The sequence below is a fragment of the Drosophila hydei genome, unplaced genomic scaffold (genome assembly GCF_003285905.1).
Source record: "Drosophila hydei strain 15085-1641.00,03,60 unplaced genomic scaffold, DhydRS2 tig00000060-arrow-pilon, whole genome shotgun sequence".
NCBI classification, from domain to species: domain Eukaryota; kingdom Metazoa; phylum Arthropoda; class Insecta; order Diptera; family Drosophilidae; genus Drosophila; species Drosophila hydei.
In genome coordinates, this window is record NW_022045656.1 from 7,442,685 (window position 1) to 7,462,673 (window position 19,989).

The 19,989-nt window shown below is 41.8% G+C and overlaps 7 protein-coding genes across 9 annotated transcripts; 2 read left to right on the plus strand and 5 right to left on the minus strand.

Annotated features, from left to right (window-relative positions):
- Nucleotides 1-976: 976 nt before the first annotated feature.
- On the minus strand, nt 977-2,492 carry LOC111595530 (probable enoyl-CoA hydratase, mitochondrial). 2 transcript variants are annotated; one of them, XM_023309313.2, is made up of 4 exons: nt 2,310-2,492; nt 2,136-2,243; nt 1,206-1,927; nt 977-1,141 (listed from the first exon to the last, which is right to left on the minus strand). In XM_023309313.2, the coding sequence occupies exons 2-4, from the start codon at nt 2,230-2,232 to the stop codon at nt 1,076-1,078; spliced, it is 885 nt and encodes a 294-aa protein (XP_023165081.1). In that variant the 5' UTR covers nt 2,233-2,243; nt 2,310-2,492; the 3' UTR covers nt 977-1,075. The 2 variants fall into 2 exon arrangements, with proteins under 2 accessions (XP_023165081.1, XP_023165080.1); XM_023309312.2 differs by having other exon boundaries at nt 2,136-2,240; nt 2,310-2,488.
- Nucleotides 2,493-3,301: 809 nt separating this feature from the next.
- Nucleotides 3,302-5,782, minus strand: LOC111595569 (rac GTPase-activating protein 1). The gene is made up of 4 exons (XM_023309366.2): nt 5,472-5,782; nt 4,465-5,407; nt 3,596-4,392; nt 3,302-3,528 (listed from the first exon to the last, which is right to left on the minus strand). Exons 1-4 carry the CDS (start codon nt 5,548-5,550, stop codon nt 3,455-3,457), a joined length of 1,893 nt encoding a protein of 630 aa, XP_023165134.2. The 5' UTR covers nt 5,551-5,782; the 3' UTR covers nt 3,302-3,454.
- Nucleotides 5,783-5,889: 107 nt separating this feature from the next.
- On the plus strand, nt 5,890-7,482 carry LOC111595571 (nedd8-activating enzyme E1 catalytic subunit). Its single transcript, XM_023309368.2, has 2 exons — nt 5,890-6,002; nt 6,064-7,482. The coding sequence occupies exon 2, from the start codon at nt 6,090-6,092 to the stop codon at nt 7,443-7,445; it is 1,356 nt and encodes a 451-aa protein (XP_023165136.1). The 5' UTR covers nt 5,890-6,002; nt 6,064-6,089; the 3' UTR covers nt 7,446-7,482.
- Nucleotides 7,483-7,737: 255 nt separating this feature from the next.
- LOC111595572 (enoyl-[acyl-carrier-protein] reductase, mitochondrial) lies at nt 7,738-9,193 on the minus strand. Its single transcript, XM_023309369.2, has 2 exons — nt 8,717-9,193; nt 7,738-8,642 (listed from the first exon to the last, which is right to left on the minus strand). Exons 1-2 carry the CDS (start codon nt 8,928-8,930, stop codon nt 7,783-7,785), a joined length of 1,074 nt encoding a protein of 357 aa, XP_023165137.1. The 5' UTR covers nt 8,931-9,193; the 3' UTR covers nt 7,738-7,782.
- A 366-nt stretch (nt 9,194-9,559) lies between these two features.
- On the plus strand, nt 9,560-11,361 carry LOC111595573. Its single transcript, XM_023309370.2, has 3 exons — nt 9,560-9,772; nt 9,846-10,327; nt 10,385-11,361. Exons 2-3 carry the CDS (start codon nt 10,198-10,200, stop codon nt 11,272-11,274), a joined length of 1,020 nt encoding a protein of 339 aa, XP_023165138.2. The 5' UTR covers nt 9,560-9,772; nt 9,846-10,197; the 3' UTR covers nt 11,275-11,361.
- Nucleotides 11,362-11,434: 73 nt separating this feature from the next.
- Nucleotides 11,435-14,324, minus strand: LOC111595570 (SET and MYND domain-containing protein 4). The gene is made up of 3 exons (XM_023309367.2): nt 13,517-14,324; nt 12,290-13,413; nt 11,435-12,221 (listed from the first exon to the last, which is right to left on the minus strand). The coding sequence occupies exons 1-3, from the start codon at nt 13,778-13,780 to the stop codon at nt 11,885-11,887; spliced, it is 1,725 nt and encodes a 574-aa protein (XP_023165135.1). The 5' UTR covers nt 13,781-14,324; the 3' UTR covers nt 11,435-11,884.
- A 93-nt stretch (nt 14,325-14,417) lies between these two features.
- Nucleotides 14,418-15,968, minus strand: LOC111595574 (S-phase kinase-associated protein 1). 2 transcript variants are annotated; one of them, XM_023309372.1, is made up of 3 exons: nt 15,277-15,968; nt 15,024-15,108; nt 14,418-14,953 (listed from the first exon to the last, which is right to left on the minus strand). In XM_023309372.1, exon 3 carries the CDS (start codon nt 14,950-14,952, stop codon nt 14,464-14,466), a length of 489 nt encoding a protein of 162 aa, XP_023165140.1. In that variant the 5' UTR covers nt 14,953; nt 15,024-15,108; nt 15,277-15,968; the 3' UTR covers nt 14,418-14,463. The 2 variants fall into 2 exon arrangements, with proteins under 2 accessions (XP_023165140.1, XP_023165139.1); XM_023309371.1 differs by having other exon boundaries at nt 14,418-14,962.
- Between the last annotated feature and the right edge of the window lie 4,021 nt (nt 15,969-19,989).

Consider the following 19,989-nt stretch of genomic DNA (forward strand, 5'->3'; position numbering starts at 1 on the left):
ATTCCGGCTTTCATCGAGCTTACAAAGTACGAATCCTCCCCGATACTAAACTGGATACAAGCAAAAGCCAAACTAACACAACAAATAATTACAACTTACAGTCCGTCAACAATTCCACCAATGCATCTTCGTTCTCTGTCCGTGAAACACCAAGAAGTTTTATTCATCACTCGCACTTATCTGGAAGTTATAGTCCTTTCTTGGAAAAAAGGAACACTCAAGAAGACGAAGCTAAACGTTCGAAGTTAGCATCTGACATAACCGAATTGATGAAAATCGTGGAAACTCGCGACGCAATGCCGAAAAAGAATAAAATCGCCCGCAACTTTGTACTTGAGGCCCAAACACAAACGTGGCAAACGAAACAACCCCGAGTCGAAAAAAGAGCCAAATATAAGAGACACACCATGTCCACAAAATTGGAAAAAATATATATTGCCGAAAATATGAAGCCAATTGTCATACGACGCTATTGCAGGAAGCCAAAGGCAGAGCCCATTGTAAGCCCAGCGAAATGCCCATGTGCCACCTGCCAGACCTTTAACTTGGGCCAAAAGGCAGAGGACCCACCACTCATCAGAGAGATGAAGTCTGCGTGGCAAAAGTTACAATTAAAGGACTACTATAGGTTCCTTATCCAACGCAGCGCATTGGAATGCGAGAGGCCAACTCAGTTCGTGAGAAAATGCTCGAGCAATCATAATAGTGATATAATCTATCCGTGAATATATATATGAAGACTAGAGGCAGCACTGATTGACTGTCAGTAGATCTACGGCCACATCTCACATGTGGTGTGGTCATAGATCAACTGACAATCAATCAATCTGTACCTCTGTATCTCTCAGGATTGACTATCACTTGTACTGAGCGGTGTATTCCTGATGTTAATGTCGTATGTAATGTGTTTTTAAATGTTTCGCGAAATTTTAGCACAGATTTGTAAGCGGCCAGAACATAAAATCTATGCGACATATTAATAATTATTTAACGTGTATTTTATTTGCGTGTAAACAACAGGATAGACTTCATAAATGCATTGCTGGTTTTTAATTGAGTAATGTAAGTTCCCAATCTATTCGCTGATGAAATTGGCTGGGCGCTTCTCTACAAAGGCTTGCATGCCCTCCTTGCGATCGGCCTATCAATCGAAGAAAAATGTGTTTATAAAAAAACTGTGAGTGTTACGCAATCAGTCAGCTTACCGTAGAGAATGTGGCGTGGAAGGTGCGACGCTCGAACTTGAGACCCTCTTGCAGGGTGGTTTCGTAGGCAGTGTTGACCGATTCCTTGCAAAGTTGCACAATCAAATTCGAGTGTGTGCCGATTTTCTCGCCCAATTTGATTGCCTCGCCGAGCAGCTGATCGGCTGGCACGACCTTGCTGACCAGGCCAACTTTCTCGGCCTCTTGGGCGTTTATCATGTTGCCGGTCAAGCACATTTCCATAGCCTTAGACTTGCCAACCACGCGGGTCAGGCGCTGAGTGCCACCAGCACCGGGAATGGTGCCCAACGCAATTTCTGGCTGACCAAACTTGGCCTTCTCGCCCGCGTAGATGATGTCGCACATCATGGCCAGTTCGCAGCCACCGCCAAGGGCGTAACCATTGACAGCAGCAATGATTGGCTTCTGGGTTCGTGCCACCTCAGTCCAGTCGTTGAGGAAGTTGCCCTGAATGCACTGCGAATATGTGTTGGGTGCCATCTCCTTGATGTCAGCGCCAGCGGCAAAAGCCTTCTCGCTGCCAGTTAGAACAATGGCTGCGATTTTGCTGTCCTTGCCATATCCTTTCAGAGCTGTGGACAGCTCCTTCATGAGGCCATTACACAGAGCATTCAATGCCTTGGGGCGGTTCAATGTGATAACAGCAACATTTTTCTTCTCTCCAGCCACTTCGGTCTTAATAAATTCCCAGTTGCCAGTAGCTGTAGAGTGAAAGAGATGGCAGAGGAATTGATATCAGAAACGTTACGTAATCAATGTTTTTTTTTTTGCTTGCTCACAGCTTGTGGAAACTAGTGGGCAATAAAATAAATAGCTATGTCACAGTTCTAATTCTATTAATTTTAATTAACAGGTTCTGGAAACGTGGACTTTGTACTTCATCTGAGATTGTGGGTGGGATATACTCACAGGTGCTGCTGAAACGAGCCGCCACTTGTGGCTGACGAGCGGCAGCCTGGACCAAGGTTTGTGCACGCACAGTAAACAGTTTTGCAATGTTGGCCATTTTAACACCTGCTTTGCATATAACAAGTTTTATTTTCCTATGATCAGGGAATATTAATATTGCTGTATGTTACTTACGATGCGAACGCTGGAGCAGGAGTGTGTAGTGTGTAGTGATCGCGTGATGCTTGGAGCCGGTTGGAAAGTGGTGATGAGACAAAATTCACGCAGAAATAATCGAAATTCGTTCCAGTCTGTACATAACTACGCAATATGTATTCTTGTCCATCTCAAACTAACATTGTCCAGTTTAAAATGACCACTTCTAACCAACTTACTGCTGTTGACAAAATGTAAATATAAGTTAAGGCGTAACACAAAAACTTTATTTTAATTATATTTGAAGAAAGAAAAAATATAACAAGTAATGCTCATTTTGAACCAATATGCTTCTATTGATATAATTATTGATAACGTACCTATTATCATAAAGTTACTTTATACTTACAAATAATAGTTAAATTATAAAAATAATACTTACTCATAAGCATAAAGAACGAAAACTTAAATTGAATTTTATTTTATTCGCTTCACACTTTTTTATTTTTCAATTAAAATATTATAATTTGTTCGACTATCGATATAATGTACGAAGCGATATCTGTCATGTTAAATCTTATTCGATTTTTCTTTGCTTGCAACTCGAGCTGTTATTTTTCAAATATTTAAATAGCAGCTGCACTATATGGTTGAAATTTATGAGTTTCTGGAGAAAATGCATTTTAACTCTTAATTGATTTATTTGTGAAAAAATAATACTGTACTATTTACATATATAATTGAACAATGCTTACTCAGTATTAAAGAATAGTAATATGAAATTAACCTTTAATGTGATAGCGTGGATTTCCCTGTCCCGCGCTTTTGACTTCCTCGAACTTCGCCTTTCTTTGCCAATTTTCTGATTACGTATACAATCAGAATAAACTCCAATAAGAATGTAATTTTGTAAAACTTCGATCAAACAGATTACAGATTTGTGCAATGTTTATTTGTATTAAACAATGTAATATTCAATATATTGTTAAGTGATTTCATAGTTCAAATTATTATTAAATAATTAATTAAAGAAATATAATTACTTTCAGAGAGCAGTTTTGTCAAACTATAAGCGCTCGTATTTAGCGCGAGCAAATGAAAAAAATTTAAATACTTGTTGATTTAAGTAGGCACGCCAGCGATGCATAAGACGTAATACCGAGCGGACGGAGGATGCTGGTCCTTTACTTCTTATGCGCAGACATTGGAGGAGTGGCATTACATTTCCGCTTCTTCATTGTGCCCTTCAGTGGGGTAGCTAACCAAAAACAACAAATTATGATTCGATCAAAATAATAAATATCAAAATCTCACTCAATAAATACCGTATAGCGAGAAAAGATCTCGGGTGCTGCTGGGCACACGCTTGACCGCGCTGCCCGGTGGAACCATTGGTGGCGATGGCTCTAAGGGAAGATATTGCTGCCAAAAGGTGCCGGGTAGCTCTAGTAACGCTTTCATTACTTGGGTTTGCGTAAAGACCTCTGTGTAGAGAGCATGCTGATCTGGATTAGGCGATGAATAGCCCATAATTGTGGGACCGAATATCTTGGACATATTATCAATGGGCATCATCACGACTGGACATTCGGCTATACGCTGGAAATGCAGCATAAGGAATGCCATTGTGTCGCGGTTAGCGTGAGGTAGTTGTTCCACCGCCTTATAGAGCAACTGTTCGGCCAACTTGTTATCTGGATTCTGTACAGCATTGGCAAAGTCCTTCCACTGGCTAGTGGGTATGAGCGGCTCGCGCAATGTGCGCAAAAAGTCCTTCACACAACAGCAAAGCACATAAATGTCTGTGTTGCCCAAATGTGGGGTAACCTTGCCGCGTAGGAATTGTTCCTTCAGCGCCTTGTATTCGCGCTCCGAGGACGACATGCGATAGAGGCCAACCTCACCAAGTCCACGCGCCTCAATCTCATTAACACAGTGCACGATCAGGGCCGGTATCATTGGCGCAGTCGCCGGTGCAAAATCGCTGAGGTAATGCAGCTCCGTCTTTGTTGTGGGCGTGCCCGACTGCGGCACACAGCTGACTGTGAGCAGATGGCGACAGTCAATGTGACAGCGCACCGGACAGTCACGACACCGCAATCCAAGCGAACCAAAGCGAATGCTGAAAAATAATTGTTCATAAATAAATAATTATTTCGTTAAAGACTAGTTAAGTTGAAGTGGTTGACTGTACCGCTTTTGGCACTGGACGCAGTTGTCGCCACGCAAAAAGGTCTTCTGGCTGAAGCTGTGCTTTCGCATCATGAGGCGATTCTGTTGTGCCGGCGACATGCCTACAGCCATGGCATTGAGTGGCGTTAGCGGTGGTGCCGTGGGCTCCTTGACGGCCGAACGACGACGTGGCGTTGAGGTAGACTGGACATCGGCAACGCGCTCCTGACTCATAATCAAAGGCAGCGACTCAATGGTTGATTCGGCACGTATGACACCCTGCCCATCCTGTGGAATGGTAACCTTGGTGGTGGCACAAAAGCGCTCTGCGCCCTGTCCGACGTCAAGTGTGTGGTGATCCACATGTCCCGACCGACGCGTTGTGGTGCTGGTAGTGGTGGCGGTACCAACTGTTGGTGTGCCCAAATTGCTGTTATTGTGGCCAGTGCTCAGACGCGAACGTTTGTTGCCCACACATGGAACCGGATTTTTGGGCAGAGATGGACGGTGTTCACGCCATGACTTGGAGCGACGTACATCGAGAAAATCATCCTCGGAATGTGTAATGGATAAATCCGAGAGCAGAGACCCCGTCGAATTAATGTCGCCATATGACTTGTCCTCATGCAATGTATTCAAGGATTTACGCTTGCGCGTTGACTCCGGATGCAGAGTATTTAGAAAAGCTAGCTTATCGCGCGTCTCATTGTTCAGATTGCGTTCGTGGCGTAGCAAATCGGCTACGGCCATTATCTTACTTTCCATGGCATCGCGCTCGTGCTCTGCCTGGCGGCGTGCTTTGATTTCCGTGTCAATAATACGACGCGCGTGATAAAGTTTGCCCTCCAGGTCGCCCATTTTGGCCAGCGATTTGTCCAGTTCTGTTTGCAGGCGCGCATTTTGAGTGGCGAAGCCGTTGCACTTCTCGTGGTACTGTTCAAACATGCGCAAAAAGCTGAGGAATTCTGTACGAAGAGAAAGGTTGTCGATTATAGTTACAATTTTTTACTTGATGTGACGTGAACATACCCTCCTCGGCTGTGCCTTCGTTCAGCACCTGCATGCAGCGTCGCAGATCGTCAAACGACGCCAGCACGGAGAGCGTCATTTTTGTTGAGTGCGCGCCAATTCGACTGCAGCAATTTGAAAGTAAATATTATAGTGCTGCAGTATTTTTAATAATTTCAATAGTCCACTTTTACTATAATTTCCCCAATTCGCTTTAATGAGGTCTTATTCACAACAATAAGTACAGCAAAGAGGAAGCACGCTACAAAGAACGCGACTATTTTCGATGAAGTGCCGTTGTTTTAAATTTGGATCTAGATATGTGCAATAAGCGATACTTTTACTATCGTTAACTCTCGATTGTTCACATGTCGATAATTTAACGTTCGATTAATTCATTAGGTATATTTCGCATATCATTAAAAAATTAATAGTTTCATTTCACTAATTTAATATTAAGTTCTTTAGAATAATGTGACATACATAATGTAGTTAATATAATGTTTAAAGTATTGTAATTCATATGCTTGGTAATACCGTCACTATGATATGGTATTTTATGATCATTTTTTAGTGCGTTTTTGCGTTTGTACTAAATACAATTATCATTTAGCCGCTTCTACTTTGTAATCTGGGAGAATGTCGGTCGCATCGCCATCCAATCCTGCACTCGCGCTGCAAAATAAACGCTGGAACGGCCTGCGGAATGTCTTGGAACGTGAGGGTTTATTTTGCAAGGATGATTTTACTCCATCACCGGATAATTTGGAATTTCTCCAAACAAAATGCAAAGTGCTAGTCATTGGAGCCGGCGGCTTGGGCTGCGAGTTGCTTAAAGATTTGGCACTGATGGGTTTTGGCGATTTGCATGTAATTGACATGGACACCATTGAGTTGTCTAACCTGAACCGCCAGTTTCTTTTCCGTCGCACAGATCTCGGTTCATCTAAAGCAGAATGCGCTGCGCGCTTTATCAACAAGCGCGTACCCACCTGCAAGGTGACGCCTCACTTTGCCAAGATTCAGGACTTCGATGAGTCATTCTATCAGAAGTTTCACATCATTGTTTGCGGCCTAGACTCGATTGTGGCACGTCGTTGGATCAATGGTATGCTGCTCTCCATGCTGCGGTATGAAGACGACAACAGCCTTGACGTCTCCTCGATCATACCAATGATAGATGGCGGCACTGAGGGATTCAAAGGCAATGCTCGTGTCATATTGCCAGGCTTTACTGCCTGCATAGAATGTACTTTGGATCTGTTCCCGCCGCAGGTCAACTATCCACTTTGCACGATCGCCAATACGCCGCGTCTGCCAGAGCATTGCATTGAGTATGTAAAGATCATACAGTGGGACAAGGACAGTCCATTCAATGCGCCGCTGGACGGCGATGATCCACAGCATATTGGTTGGATATACGAACGTGCTCAGGAGCGCGCCAGTCAGTTCAATATAACCGGCGTCACCTATCGCCTGGTGCAGGGCGTCATCAAACACATTATTCCGGCTGTGGCCAGCACCAATGCTGTTATAGCTGCCGCCTGTGCCCTGGAGGTGTTTAAGCTCGCCACTAGCTGCTACGATAGCATGGCCAACTACTTTAACTTCAACGATTTGGATGGCATTTACTCGTACACCTATGAGGCAGAAAAGTCGGATAGCTGCATGGCCTGCAGTAATACCCCGCAATTGCTGACTATCGAAGATCCCAATACGACAACGTTGGAGGACGTCATCAAGCAACTGTGTGAACTGCCGCGTTTTCAGCTGAAAAGCCCAGCTTTAACCACTATCATGGCGGATGGCAAGCAACGCACTTTGTACATGGCCAACGTGAAGAGCATCGAGGAGGCTACGCGTAAGAATTTAACGCAGTCGCTGGGCGAGCTAGGCCTTCAGGATGGTCAGCAGTTGACAATTACTGATGCCACATCGCCAACGGCCATGACGCTGCAACTAAAATATCAAGCCAACGAGATTGAAATGTTATAAACTATATATTAAATGCAAAGCAATATTTAAATCGAACTGCACACAACAATAACCGTTTAATCGATACTCTCGATAATTTATTTTAAAATCCGTATTTTTTAAATACCATATCGCGTTTTGTGAACTTAGGAGAACCTGTTTTTCGGCCTTACAGGTAGTCAGGGGGATAAATATTTAAGTTAAGCTGAACACTAAACAAATATCACTTAATATTCTAATATATAGTTTCGATTATTTATTCAAAACGTACAAAATTTCATTTTGTAAGCTTAATAGAAAGTATCATTCCATTATAAAAGCAATCATAGTTGGTCATCGGCAACTAAAAATTTAACATTTAACAGCTCATGTCCAATATGAATTTCTTGCCAGTGAAACCCTTAAAGTTCAGCGCTGCAGCCGCTGCATCCTTAAACTTGGACAACGGAACCATCTCATGCGTGGGCGCTACGAACTTGCCCTGTTCTATCAGCTGGCAGAGTTCCTGAAACATTTGCTTACGCTCCGCTGCGTTGAAGTTCTCCTTGGCCCAGCGCGTCATCCAGAAGCCACGGAATGCAATGTCCTTAAAGATAAGAGGTCCCGTGGCAACGGTCACCGGCTCCCGAGACATGCCGCCATAGGTGACCATAACACCGCGATCGTTCAGATGACGCGACACCTCGGTTGCACTCTTGCCGCCCACACAGTTGAGGGCAAGCTGGGGACGCTTTAGTTTGCCTGACTTGAATATGTCGCTGGTGCGCATCTCCTCCTCAGTCAACACAGCGGTGGCTCCCAGGCTCTGCAACATCTTCTTTAGTTCTGCAATCTCTGGGCGATTGCGCACAATGCCCACGCTCTTGATGCCCCATGCGCGGCAGAGCTGATGCACGGCTTGGCCCACGCCGCTGTTGGCGCCATTCTGTATGATCGTATCACCAGGCGATAGTTTCACAAAGTCCTTGAGCATGCGATAGGCGGTGCAGGGATTCACAGTTATGGTCGCCGCCTCCGCCAGGCCCACTTTATTTGAAATGCCAAGTAAATGCTCCTCATTGAAGACACCGTGCGTGGTCCAGGTTCCCAGGCCAGAAGCTAGCGGCACCACATGCGTGCCTGGCTGCAAGCTCTTCACCTGATCGCCCACACAAACAACCTCGCCCACAAACTCATTGCCGGCAATAGCTGGAAACTTTGGCTTCACGGGATATTTGCCTGCAATTCATAAATACGTTTACATAAGAGATACATATATGTTTGAATCAATGCAATTTTGCATGCAGACTCACCCTGTATAGTATTGATGTCAGCGGGATTAATTGGTGCGGCCAGAATTTTTACCAGTACTTGCTTGTTCTTGGGATCGGCCAGCTTATCCTCAACCAGCTGTAGCACATCCTGCGGCTCGCCGTGCTGTGTATACTTTAGTGATTTGGCCACTACAGACATATGTCGGCATAGCAGAGAAGGTCTTGTGTAGGAGGGCAGAGTTCTACGCAACATGGCTTCTTTTTAAAGTATTTTCTGTAGTTTTTCTAAGCTCAATAAACAACTAAAAATGTTTTTGTTTTGTTTGTCAGTTTCGTTGCGGCGTTTCCACTAGACAGCATTAATATATTGTTGATAAAATGTTGATTTATCGACACTGCGGGTTTCAACTCAATTAAAATGAGTATATTAAACAAAAACTACAAATGTATAAGTCATAAAAACACTACAAATTTACAGTTATTTGTAACTTTTATTAATTTTTTATGAATTGAAGCTTTAACAAATCTATTAAAATACTATCAATAAAAATACGGTCGAAAAATCAGTGTGACCGCAGAGCGTTGCCACCACTATCTGCTACGCGCCACGAAGCTTTGCAGTTCAAAAGTTGAAAAATTATCGTACGTTAATTGCATTGTGCGGGCAACCACGCAACTTCCTGTTTCCTTTTCCGCGGTACGCCTATGCAGTGCAGGTGTTTCCCTTGCAACCGCCGCCACATATTAAACATTAAATTAGCATAAAAATACAATTTAGGGGCGTGACAATCAATGGGTGTAGTTCACATGTCTAATATGTAAAAAATATATTTTTAGATTAGCAACATTTGTTTACAGTAATTGTTTTTATAAACCAGGCAACAACTTTGCAAAATAAACACAAATCAATAACTATGGGACGAACAGACAGACAGCCAGGCAAACTTCAGTCCTAGAACCCTACTCCGGCCGCCTACTTCGTCCACTGCCATAATTACTATACATGCCATTCTTGCTGTACAGAGACTGAGTATATTAACTTTGCCATTTGATTGGTTACCTCTACGAAATGATAGTCAATCAAGCAGCTAATAGGTAAAATCATGGCCCTGACAAGCTCTAACTATATAATATAATATAAATTCATTATAAATCTTGATTTTCATAGCTGTAGCTTAAGCGTCCAACTAACTAGTGGGTATTTGAGCAGTCGGCTATGGAGCGGTGCTGCCTTTTTTATTTACACTTATTGCGGCGATAAAAGACGTTGCCCGGGGTTCTCATAAAGCAATCAAACATCGTCGGCGTCTTCGTCGTCGTCATCGTCGTCGTCACAGGACCCCCTTGTCCAACAATACGGAAACGAAAAATCCAATAAAAATAAATGTATGTGAGAATTATTCGTGGTTGGTCGCGTGCCGCTGTGGCATGCAAGCAGCGCCACAGCGGCAGCACCTGTCCGGGCTTAGTTAATATTTAGCAGTCGACAGCCGCAGTTCCATACACTCCGCTCCTTTAAAATGTCCACACGCCAACCACTCAATCCGCGCGCCAATGTTTTCATTCTGGTCAATCTGGGCTGTGAGGCGCTCTTCGTAATTGACCAGCGCCTGAAGGCTCAACAAATTGCGGCCGACAAGTCGATTCAAGGTTATTTAAGCTGTCCGTCTTTAATTGAGCTGCTGCTAATTAAGTTTTTTCTTCCAGTCATACACGATGTGACGACAGTGCTCTTGGAACCCAAGTTCATTGAGTCACTCATCAATGGGTCAATGCACAGCAATGCGCAGCTCCTGACCGCCGATCACTGCAAGTTCATGTTGAACGACATAGCCACCTGTTCGCTAATGCGTCTGGACGAGACGTCCATGGAGAAGCTGTGGAATCTGATGACCATGATGTATAAATGGCAACTGTTCGTCTCCCGTCACCAGCACCACTTGCTGGATATAACGTTCCGGCACTTGGATGCCATTAGCAGACTGTATCCCGATGCGAAGCGACATATGCTCATCGATTTCAGCAAGAATACGTTACTGGATTTTTGGAATCTCTGCGGCGAGGAGCAGCAGCTGTCCATTTACCGCACCAACAAGGCGTGGCTGGAGTGCTTCAATACTAAGATATCTTTGCTCATACGGTTGGGTTTTCAGGCGATGGACGGCAGTTTCTTGAATCCACTAGATCAGAGCCACTACGAGGATTATGCCCAATGCATTGGCGACAATATTTACATTAAGAACAACGAGTTGATGGAGCAGCAGCAGCAACGCGAGCCGAATCGGATGGATCAGCTGGCAGCCCAACTGAATGTTAATCCGATACAACCAGTAACTGGCGAAGATTTGCAGCCCATGGATGCACGTCAAGTCCAGAAGCAGTTCGAACAAACATTCTCTAGTATTTTGTTTACGGACATGGAAAATAGCGCGGCGGGGGCAACAACATCGCAGGCGCAGCGCAACCCCAACGCCTCTGGCTGTGAGTTTGTGCAGCTGTTGGCAACCAACACCAAAGCAGATGACGTGACCACAGCGAATCGTACCGGCGGAATGCTCAATCAGCAATTGATCGATTTGTATAGCAAAATGCATTGAAGTACCTGTGGAAGTGGAAACGTGGCGATTTGAGAGAGCGCCATCTACCGTGCAATGAGAGCAAGCGCATATAATGCATAATTAAAAAATATTGTATTTCTTTGTAAATTAATTACAAAAAAGTGTTTTTCTTTTTGCAGTTTCGAAGACATTGGTGATCAAACAACATTACAAAAATTTTGAGCTTGCGACCTGGTTTTATAGTTTCTTTTTTCCTTTCCTTTTTTCTCTTTGTCTATGGATCAGAGCTGCTGTCCAAAATATTTTGTCAATCATTTTCTGTGCGATTTACTTGTAAGTGTTGCAAAAACAATTAAACAAAATATTTCAATTAAATGATTGAAAATAGAAATTCACAAGTAGATATATAAATATTAAAGAATCGTGTTGTGTGTTTTGCCTGCCAATTTAAATCAACAACTGCTGTAGCTGCCAAAAATGTTGGAAACTTATGGCAACAAATTATAGTTAGGGATAATTACTGCTTGTTCGTCCAGAATATATAAATATATATATATCGATATATATAAATATATATGTATTAGCTCGTCTTGTGAAGATGGTGGGATGGCGGGTTGCGAGGCAGTCGGTGCATTGTGTCCCAGACACATTACATTTTCGCCTTTAAGGGCACCGCGTCCACCATGATATGCAACGCCATTTTGAGGCACTCCTCAGCGGAGCTGATCTGGGCGCAAGGGAAAGCATCAGCGTTTTGCGTCAGAAAATCACAGTACTTCTGATAGTTGGTCAATGCAAAATCGTAGTTGTAGGCACCCAACAACTTTAAGTCTGTATCGTTTGACACCAGTGGCACCGACGCCTTGAACGGCAAATTTCTATACTTCAAATAGTCCATTTCGCATGCCTCGCACTTGCAGTTGAATCGATACTGCATGGACAGCGTCTCTTGACGTTGTTTCTTGCCAAAGACTGCGAAATGCGCTCTGCAATAAAAGCATTGATTTTGATTAAAAAAACGTTCTATGATTTCTAATTGATTAACCTGTCCTACCCATAGTTGTCGTAGAGCACATCGCCGGCCTTGATGGGTCGCAACACAAACAAATAGGCCTTGACGCCTTCATAGATGCGCAGGGTATTGGGTGCACACGAGTGATTGAGCAGGGAGAGAAACGCATAGGCGCCGGATGAATGCGACTGATCGTCCTTGGTCTCGTTCGCCTGTTCGACGAGATCAATGCCATGCATATTCGATGGTGATGTTTGTAAATGTCTAAACAGTAGGTCCGTAAAGAAATTGCGACCCTCTTCTCCGCCGAGATAATCCTTGAGCGGCGTGTATTCCATGATGAAGTGCTTGAGGACGGCGCATACAACCGACCGCTGAAAGAGATCCGAGACGGAACGCAAGTGTTGATTCGTTACCAGACCGTGTATGGCCCGATAATGTTCCTGCGGTGTCAGTTGCGTATAGTCCAGATCGAATACGGATTTATGCTGATTCTGCGGCTGCTCGCAGAACGCCATCAGCTCTTCAATGCTGCCGTACAGATCTAAAGCGCTCAGCGTGGTACGCAACGCAATGCCATGGATTTTGTTGAACATGCGATGCAATAGGTCAATGATGGGGCACTCGTATTTATGAAAAGTGCTATTGGCGCGCTTCTTGCACTCCTCCGAGCAAAACATGACAGAACAGCAATTATCGCAGGGTATAAGCGTTAGATAGCGCTCCTCTTTGCAGTTAGTGCATCTGATGTATCGCATGGGCGCCAGTAGAGATGAGCAGAAGGGCTCCTCAGTGGCAACTATATCGCCGACAACCAGATCCTGCGTTGTCACTATAAATCTGCCCTCATCCGGAGTTTCGCGCATCTCCAAGCAGTTAGCTATGAATGGCACTTGCGGGTGTGCATCGAAGCTCATTTTGAAATCGTACGGCACAATATCCGGCGGCTGTTGCTGCACCAATTGCTGACAATCGCGTTCACGCTTGTCCAGTTTATGACGCAGTCGTTCCGGATAGTTGGCCTTGCGCGCCAGCTCAATGTTGGCCAAGCATTCTCGATAGCGTTTCCACTCAAAAAATACCGCCGACCTGTTAGCATATCCAATCGACAAATTCTCCGAGTTTGGTTCCGCATAACAAATGCTTTTGTTATACAATTCAAGTGCCTGTGGAGAGAGGATCTTTAGATTATTAGGCTATTCTTTGTCAACAAAGAGCAAATGTATTATTATGCGATATAACCGTACAACAATTCACAATACTACTTGCCTGAAAGTATTTTCTGTTCTTTAGAGAGAACTGCTCGTTGCCCAGCATACGAAATTCGACGCTGCGCTTGTTGCATTTGCTCTCGCGCAGTGTTACATTTAGGAATATCTTTTCGATGTACTTGAAGTCAATCAATGCATGCTCCACGAAGTTCACCTTCGAGTAGTTCTCTTTGAGCTCATTGAATTTGCCGGATATAATGCCAATCAGCTTCCAGTCGTTTAGCTTCTTGATCAGATCGTCGCTTACGTCGTATACGTCCATTCTTGTTGTTATTGTGTTTCAATTTATCCTCGGATTGCACACACACAAACATACATATACACACGCACACTCAGACAGAGCCAAGCCACTTGGTCTAGTCGTCGTCCTCCTCGCCGTGTTTTGCCTGCTTGCAAGTCGCGTGTGTTGCGTCGCCGCCGCCGCTGCCGCCGCCTGTTTTTTCACCAACAAAATATGTTTGTGTATTTGTGTGTTTGTGTCACGCAACTAGATAGTTGCGTTTATGGATGACGTTAATATGCAATTTCACAAAAAATTTCGAGAAGTTTACTGCAAATTTATTTGCTATGCGCCAATCCTGATCAAAAATTTAGTTAGTTGCTTTTTTTTGGCGAATTCAAACGCAGTGTGACCGTGTTATGGGAGTACAAAAATAACATAGTTTGAAAGCAAATAATACCAGCAATCACGCGGTAAGGAACACTGGTAGAGCGGAATGTGTAAAGGCATTAGCGCCATCTAGTGGCTGCAGTTGGATATTTTTTATTTCGAAAATATTCCCACATGTAAATCTATATGGAAGTAATTTTTGATTCATAGCAAAAAGGCACCCATTCTTTAAGACAATCGTTGACTTTTTTATTCAATAAACAAAAAACATTTATTTTTTGATTTTGGGCACAGTCATACAATCAACTTAATCGTATATTGACCACTTTCTACTTTTACTTCTCTTCGCACCATTCATTCTCTTTGCGCACCTGCTCCTCCTCTGATGGGGAAAAGTCGTTGGCTATGGCAAATGTCTCGCGTATGTCCTGAAGCGATTTACCTTTGATCATATTGGCGCAGGTTTTGCAGGTAACATCCAGTAGTCCTTGGATGTTTAAATAATTGGCCGCCAAAATAAGCTCGAATAAGGTACCCTGGTCGACTTTTAGGAAATCAGCATCCCAAGATGAAATGTCGTCGGTGCGTTTCTCTTTATTTTCATCCTCCTGCGGCTGCTGTGGATCGTCCTGGGCGTGATAGGTAGCCCAATGGAGCACCTTGCGTAGAATAGCCGAGTTCACATTCGGCAGAGGTAACACACTATTATCGCTTTCATCGCCCAAATCTTCGAGTGCAGTTTTAATAGTTTCCGAACATTTGGCGATTTCAATGTCTGTGTCAAAAATTTCCTTATCGGAAGACTCCAAGCGTATGATTGGCATTCTACAAGAACTTTTGCAGATATCAATACCTAATGAACATTTAAATATATATTTTGCGTCGTGGAGCTTACAAGAATTTTATATGCTGCTACAAGTGTCGCTAAATTTGTCCAAGCGATGCGGATCGACGACGGTTTCAAGGCACCATAAAAAAATCTATAAATAAATGCTTTGTTATTTGTTTTTATATTTATTTAACACGTTGAAATTAAGAAATTTAAAAGCTGTTCAGTTGGAAACGTATATCAGCAGGCTTTTTTGCAATAACATTTTTTTTTTAATAATAAATTACTCTTTATTATCAGTATTAATAATTTCAATTACCTCTTTTTCAAAACAGTTTGCTACTTAATGTTAATAAAACTATCAGGCTTTGCCGGGCTTCTAGTGTGACCATATCTAGCGTAGAGCGACCAAAATATTATTCCAACACAAAATACCATAACAAACCCTTTAGTAGGGCAAAATATATTTACAGTTTTAAATATTTTAAATTTTGAGCAAATATTTACAATAAATAAATGACAATAACCTAACGCATCTATAAGAATTTGGAATGCTTACAATTGTTATACATCAGCGCAAAAAGCCTAAAACAAACCCTAGTACCTGTGACAAAATCAAAACTATTTTATCCGCAATCAGGGTTATGCCCTGGAACAACATGTCCAGCAGATCTTCCTGGTCATATGAGCGCAGAAAACGAAACAGGAATACCGCCGATACACAGAAGACCACAGGCCAGATGAGCGACAGAATGAAGCGTGCCGCCCAGACCACTACGTACCAAGTGACGAAAAAGAGCAGTACATAGGCGATTAGTGTTCCCATATCCGAAGGTATGCCGGCATTCTTTACAGCATACTCGTAGAGAACGACAAAAAAGGGCGAGTCCCGCCAATCTTCGTCCGTATCTTGCCAATTTTCTTCCATTTTTACTATTTTTTTATTAAGAAAAAAATAAAACACGGCAAACTCTGTTTGCCTTTGTGATTAAACTACTTTATAAATAAAAAAAAGGAACTCTGTGATCACCTAATAAATCCCTAATAGTAATGGGTAGTGGCGTCAAAATACCAAATATAATATTGTCTTAGCTCAATATATACCAATATCTCCGTCATTTTGTTATCGAGAGCAGTTATCGAGCAAAATTCCCGCGCAATATCTATTTAATTTAAGCCGTTCCATGAATGTTACAAATATACTTCAAGTTTTTGTGTCCCTGAACACTAATCAACATTTTGAGGGGATTAACCTATTGGCAAACGTTTATTTGCAAACTCTGAACTACATGTACGTGTGTGCATTGAACTTGCTTTCAGCAATTCCTCTGTTATACAGTCAACGTCCTGACTAAAAATAGAACGGTAACTGATGCTGAGAAAGGTAAGCAATTTCCTTTTCCTTTGAACTGATGTTGGGTGGCTGGTTCAACGTACTGCACCTGGAGTACTTTTGTTCGCTCGAAAACGAAGCGAAAAGAAATCACATTTTAATGACTGAAATCGGGCACATAAAGCCTCGATGTTCACAAAATGCAATAAATTGGACAATTTCGAACTGATAAAAGCAGAAAGCAAACACCAGTAGGGACACCACCGAACGATGCTTAGCAAATTGGGTGCTTTAACCGCAATATGTCCAAAACGTTATTTCTTTGCTGTGCAATAATTCAGTGGCAACAAATTCTGGCTGCTTATAACAATATCGATATCGTGCATGTTTTTTTTTGTGTAAGATGGCAATCAACATCGTATTTTTATAAATAATTCGATAAGTAGAATACTTTTGTGGTATTTATTTTTAGGTATGAAGACTTAATATAATACCATTATTAAATACTATTTTTAGTGGGAGTCCCCGAATTATATATTCGAAAGCCAAACATATTCATTGCAGGCACGTTAAGATGTAATATGCTATTTTTAAACAGTTGTATTAACACATAAATTCATTCAGATTGCTGATGCCATAAGGCAAGTCATAATCAGTGCTCGACAATAAATTCTACCGGTTGGTTCGATTGGACAAATCTCTTTTACATGTTAAATCATATCATACAATACATCTAATTCTTATGCAGCAGTTGCAGTTAGCGTGCAACTGTATAATCGGAAGTTATGGCATGTGTTATGCTTGTGTATTTATTGAGCTTCTTATTTTGAGCTTGCAACAGGTGTGCCATAACAATGCAATCAAGTGGTATAAGATGCACAAATATAACATAATTTCAGAGCTTCTTAGAATTTGTGTTTTATTTAAATATTGTGAAATTTCAGTTTTGTTACGGAAAACTCAAAGCTACAAAACGGAACCAACATTGTCAAAAATATTCTGTGTACAGAATATAAAATGAAAGGAAGCGGAAATGTTCAGGCAAAAAGTCGAGCATGCAACAGGAAGCAACTCAAACACATACAAAACACACACACTCACACATACACAAGTAGATAGTGTGACACTTTTATGAACATTGCAACAAACGTTTGATATAATAACAGGCACAACAGCTGCAATAATAACAACAATAACAGCAACAGCTTGTCGTTGTTTCTGGTCTGTTTTATAAGCAAATAAAGGCGTGACACAGTTCTTTCAATTTTATGCACACACACATGAACACAGTTGCAGTGAAACACATGGTCGTATCTTATTTATAGTCCTGTTGCTATTCCCCCTGTCAAAGTCAGTCAACCAACCCAAGCAGTCACTTGTACTGCCATTGCAACAAAGTCGCTAAGGTAGCCTTTGCCATTGCCTTTGTGTCCTGTTTGCAGTTTATGTTGTCAGTGTATGTGTGTGTGTTTGTACACCAAACAGCATAGGTAAAAACCTGCTGTGGCATGAAAATGCCATAGTTATGTGATTGTTTTAGGAACAATGTAAAGTAAGTGCCACTTGATAAATGAATTCTTGTGGCTGCTGACAACTGAAAACACACAAAACAGTTCAACTGGCAGTACAATTTACCACGAGTCTCTAGCAGATTAAATAGTTTTGGGCATTTAAATTTAAGTTTTTGCTCTAAATGTTAGTTGAAAGAAGTAAAGCCCTCAAGCAAATAGTTTAATACATATTTAATTAAAACTAATGAGAGCTTTTTGTATTCATAACCATCATAATTTATTATTATTGCTGTTCACCTACACGACTTAAGCCTTGCTAAAACTTTACTAATTCTGCTGAATAATAAGCATAAATTTGAATTGATTGCATACAATTTGATATTAAGTATTTAAAATCTTTTACTCATATACCCTGAAGCCACTAAGGGAGTATAATTTTTTTGTGAGAATGTGTGTAGGAGACTGAGTATACATATATATATATATATACTGATTCCATCTAGTATATATCATATCCGTCCGCATGAACGAAGGAAGAGTGATTGAACCAGCAGCTCTACACAGGGTACAGGGTATCTCTTATTAGGGGCTGTAAGGCGATTATCTTGTGTATATGCTCCTTATAGCAATCTATTAGTATAAGGCAAAGCATGCATACAGACATCGATTCATGTTTATTCTTTCGCTACTTAGTCAAGTCCGCCTCTGGTTCTGATTCTGCTTAGCGCCGTGAACACTTTTAATCAAAGCGAAAAACCCTATGGGGTCGCAATACGAGAATCGTCTGAATAATTTCCGATTCAACAGAAAATATATATTAATTCAAATAAATAGATTTTTACCTTTTTCCCCTTTCATCATAACGTTAATGACTGCATTTGCTTAAATGGAATCGTCTTATCTTTGCTATTTTTTTTGTTTGCTATCAGTAGATTTGGCATTTGTGGCGATAAGTGACTGCGACAACAGGCGACCTTTTAACTTCATGTTGCTGCTGATTTGCAAATCTGTCAGATTTGCAAATCTTGCACATGTTTACCGTTACTTTAAGTGCATCAGATGGCTGTAAAGCTAACCGCAAAAACTCAAGACCAGCCACACGTTCGCTCGTCGTGTCGCCTCCTCCTGAGCACTTCGCTGTCGAGCAGCATGTGCCACACGTGCCCCGACCACAGCCGGAACGATGCGGAGGTTTAAAGTGCAGTCAGCTCCTACTCAACGTTGACCTTTCACGTTGGGGGCCAAGAGCTGCGGCGACGTGGTTGTCGCCTTGCATGCTGAAAACCATTTGATATGGTCATGTATATAGCCGCGACACTTGATAAAATTAATGAGCATCGAGCCAGCCAAAAGAATGGAAGAGCTGCTGAATAAAGGTAGCCCCTGGGAGATAATATATATATATATATAAAGAGTGGGCCTCATCAAATTGCTTGGGGATTGTCTGATGTTTGCCTGAGTGCGCTGCAACAGGTTTGTTGTGGTGTTTCGACTTTTTTCTTACACTTAACTGAGCTAAACTTTGAAAATATATTATAAGTAACTCCTCAATTTAAGCAGCATTCAGGAAAGTCAACGCTTCGGGCCCAATTGTTGGAGCAACAAAAGGCAACAAAAGAATAACAGCAAACGAAAGAAAAGTTACCAAATTTACAAGTCTGTTGCAAAGGACTTGACAATGCTCGTCCACAGTTTTAAAAGAGCTTTAGCAATTAATAAATAATGATTAGAAAACTCCCTAAATAAGCAGAGAATCCTTGTGAATATTTAGATAATTGTGAGCGCTTTAAGTTATGGATTTGTTGACATAATTTGCCTCGATTAAACATACAAATAGATTGCAGCCTAATATATTTTTTATTTTCATGCATTATTTTTAACTCTTTAATCAAATCTATAGAAAATATATATGCTTGGTAGAAGCTATAGTACAATCGAATATACTCGTTTTATTACGCGAACGAGCATAAAAGGCCAAACAGAAAAGTGAAAGGAGCACAAACAAGCGTCGAGCAAAAACTGTTGCCTGTTAGCAGGCGGAGTGAAGGAAACGGGCCATTTTAAATGTCAGCGCGTAATAAAATTTGGACGCCTTTTACGCATTTTTAAGTTTGCGCCGCTTGCTCATAAATGAAATTATTAACAAATAAATGAAAAATGCGCAGTAAAATTCAATTATATATATATA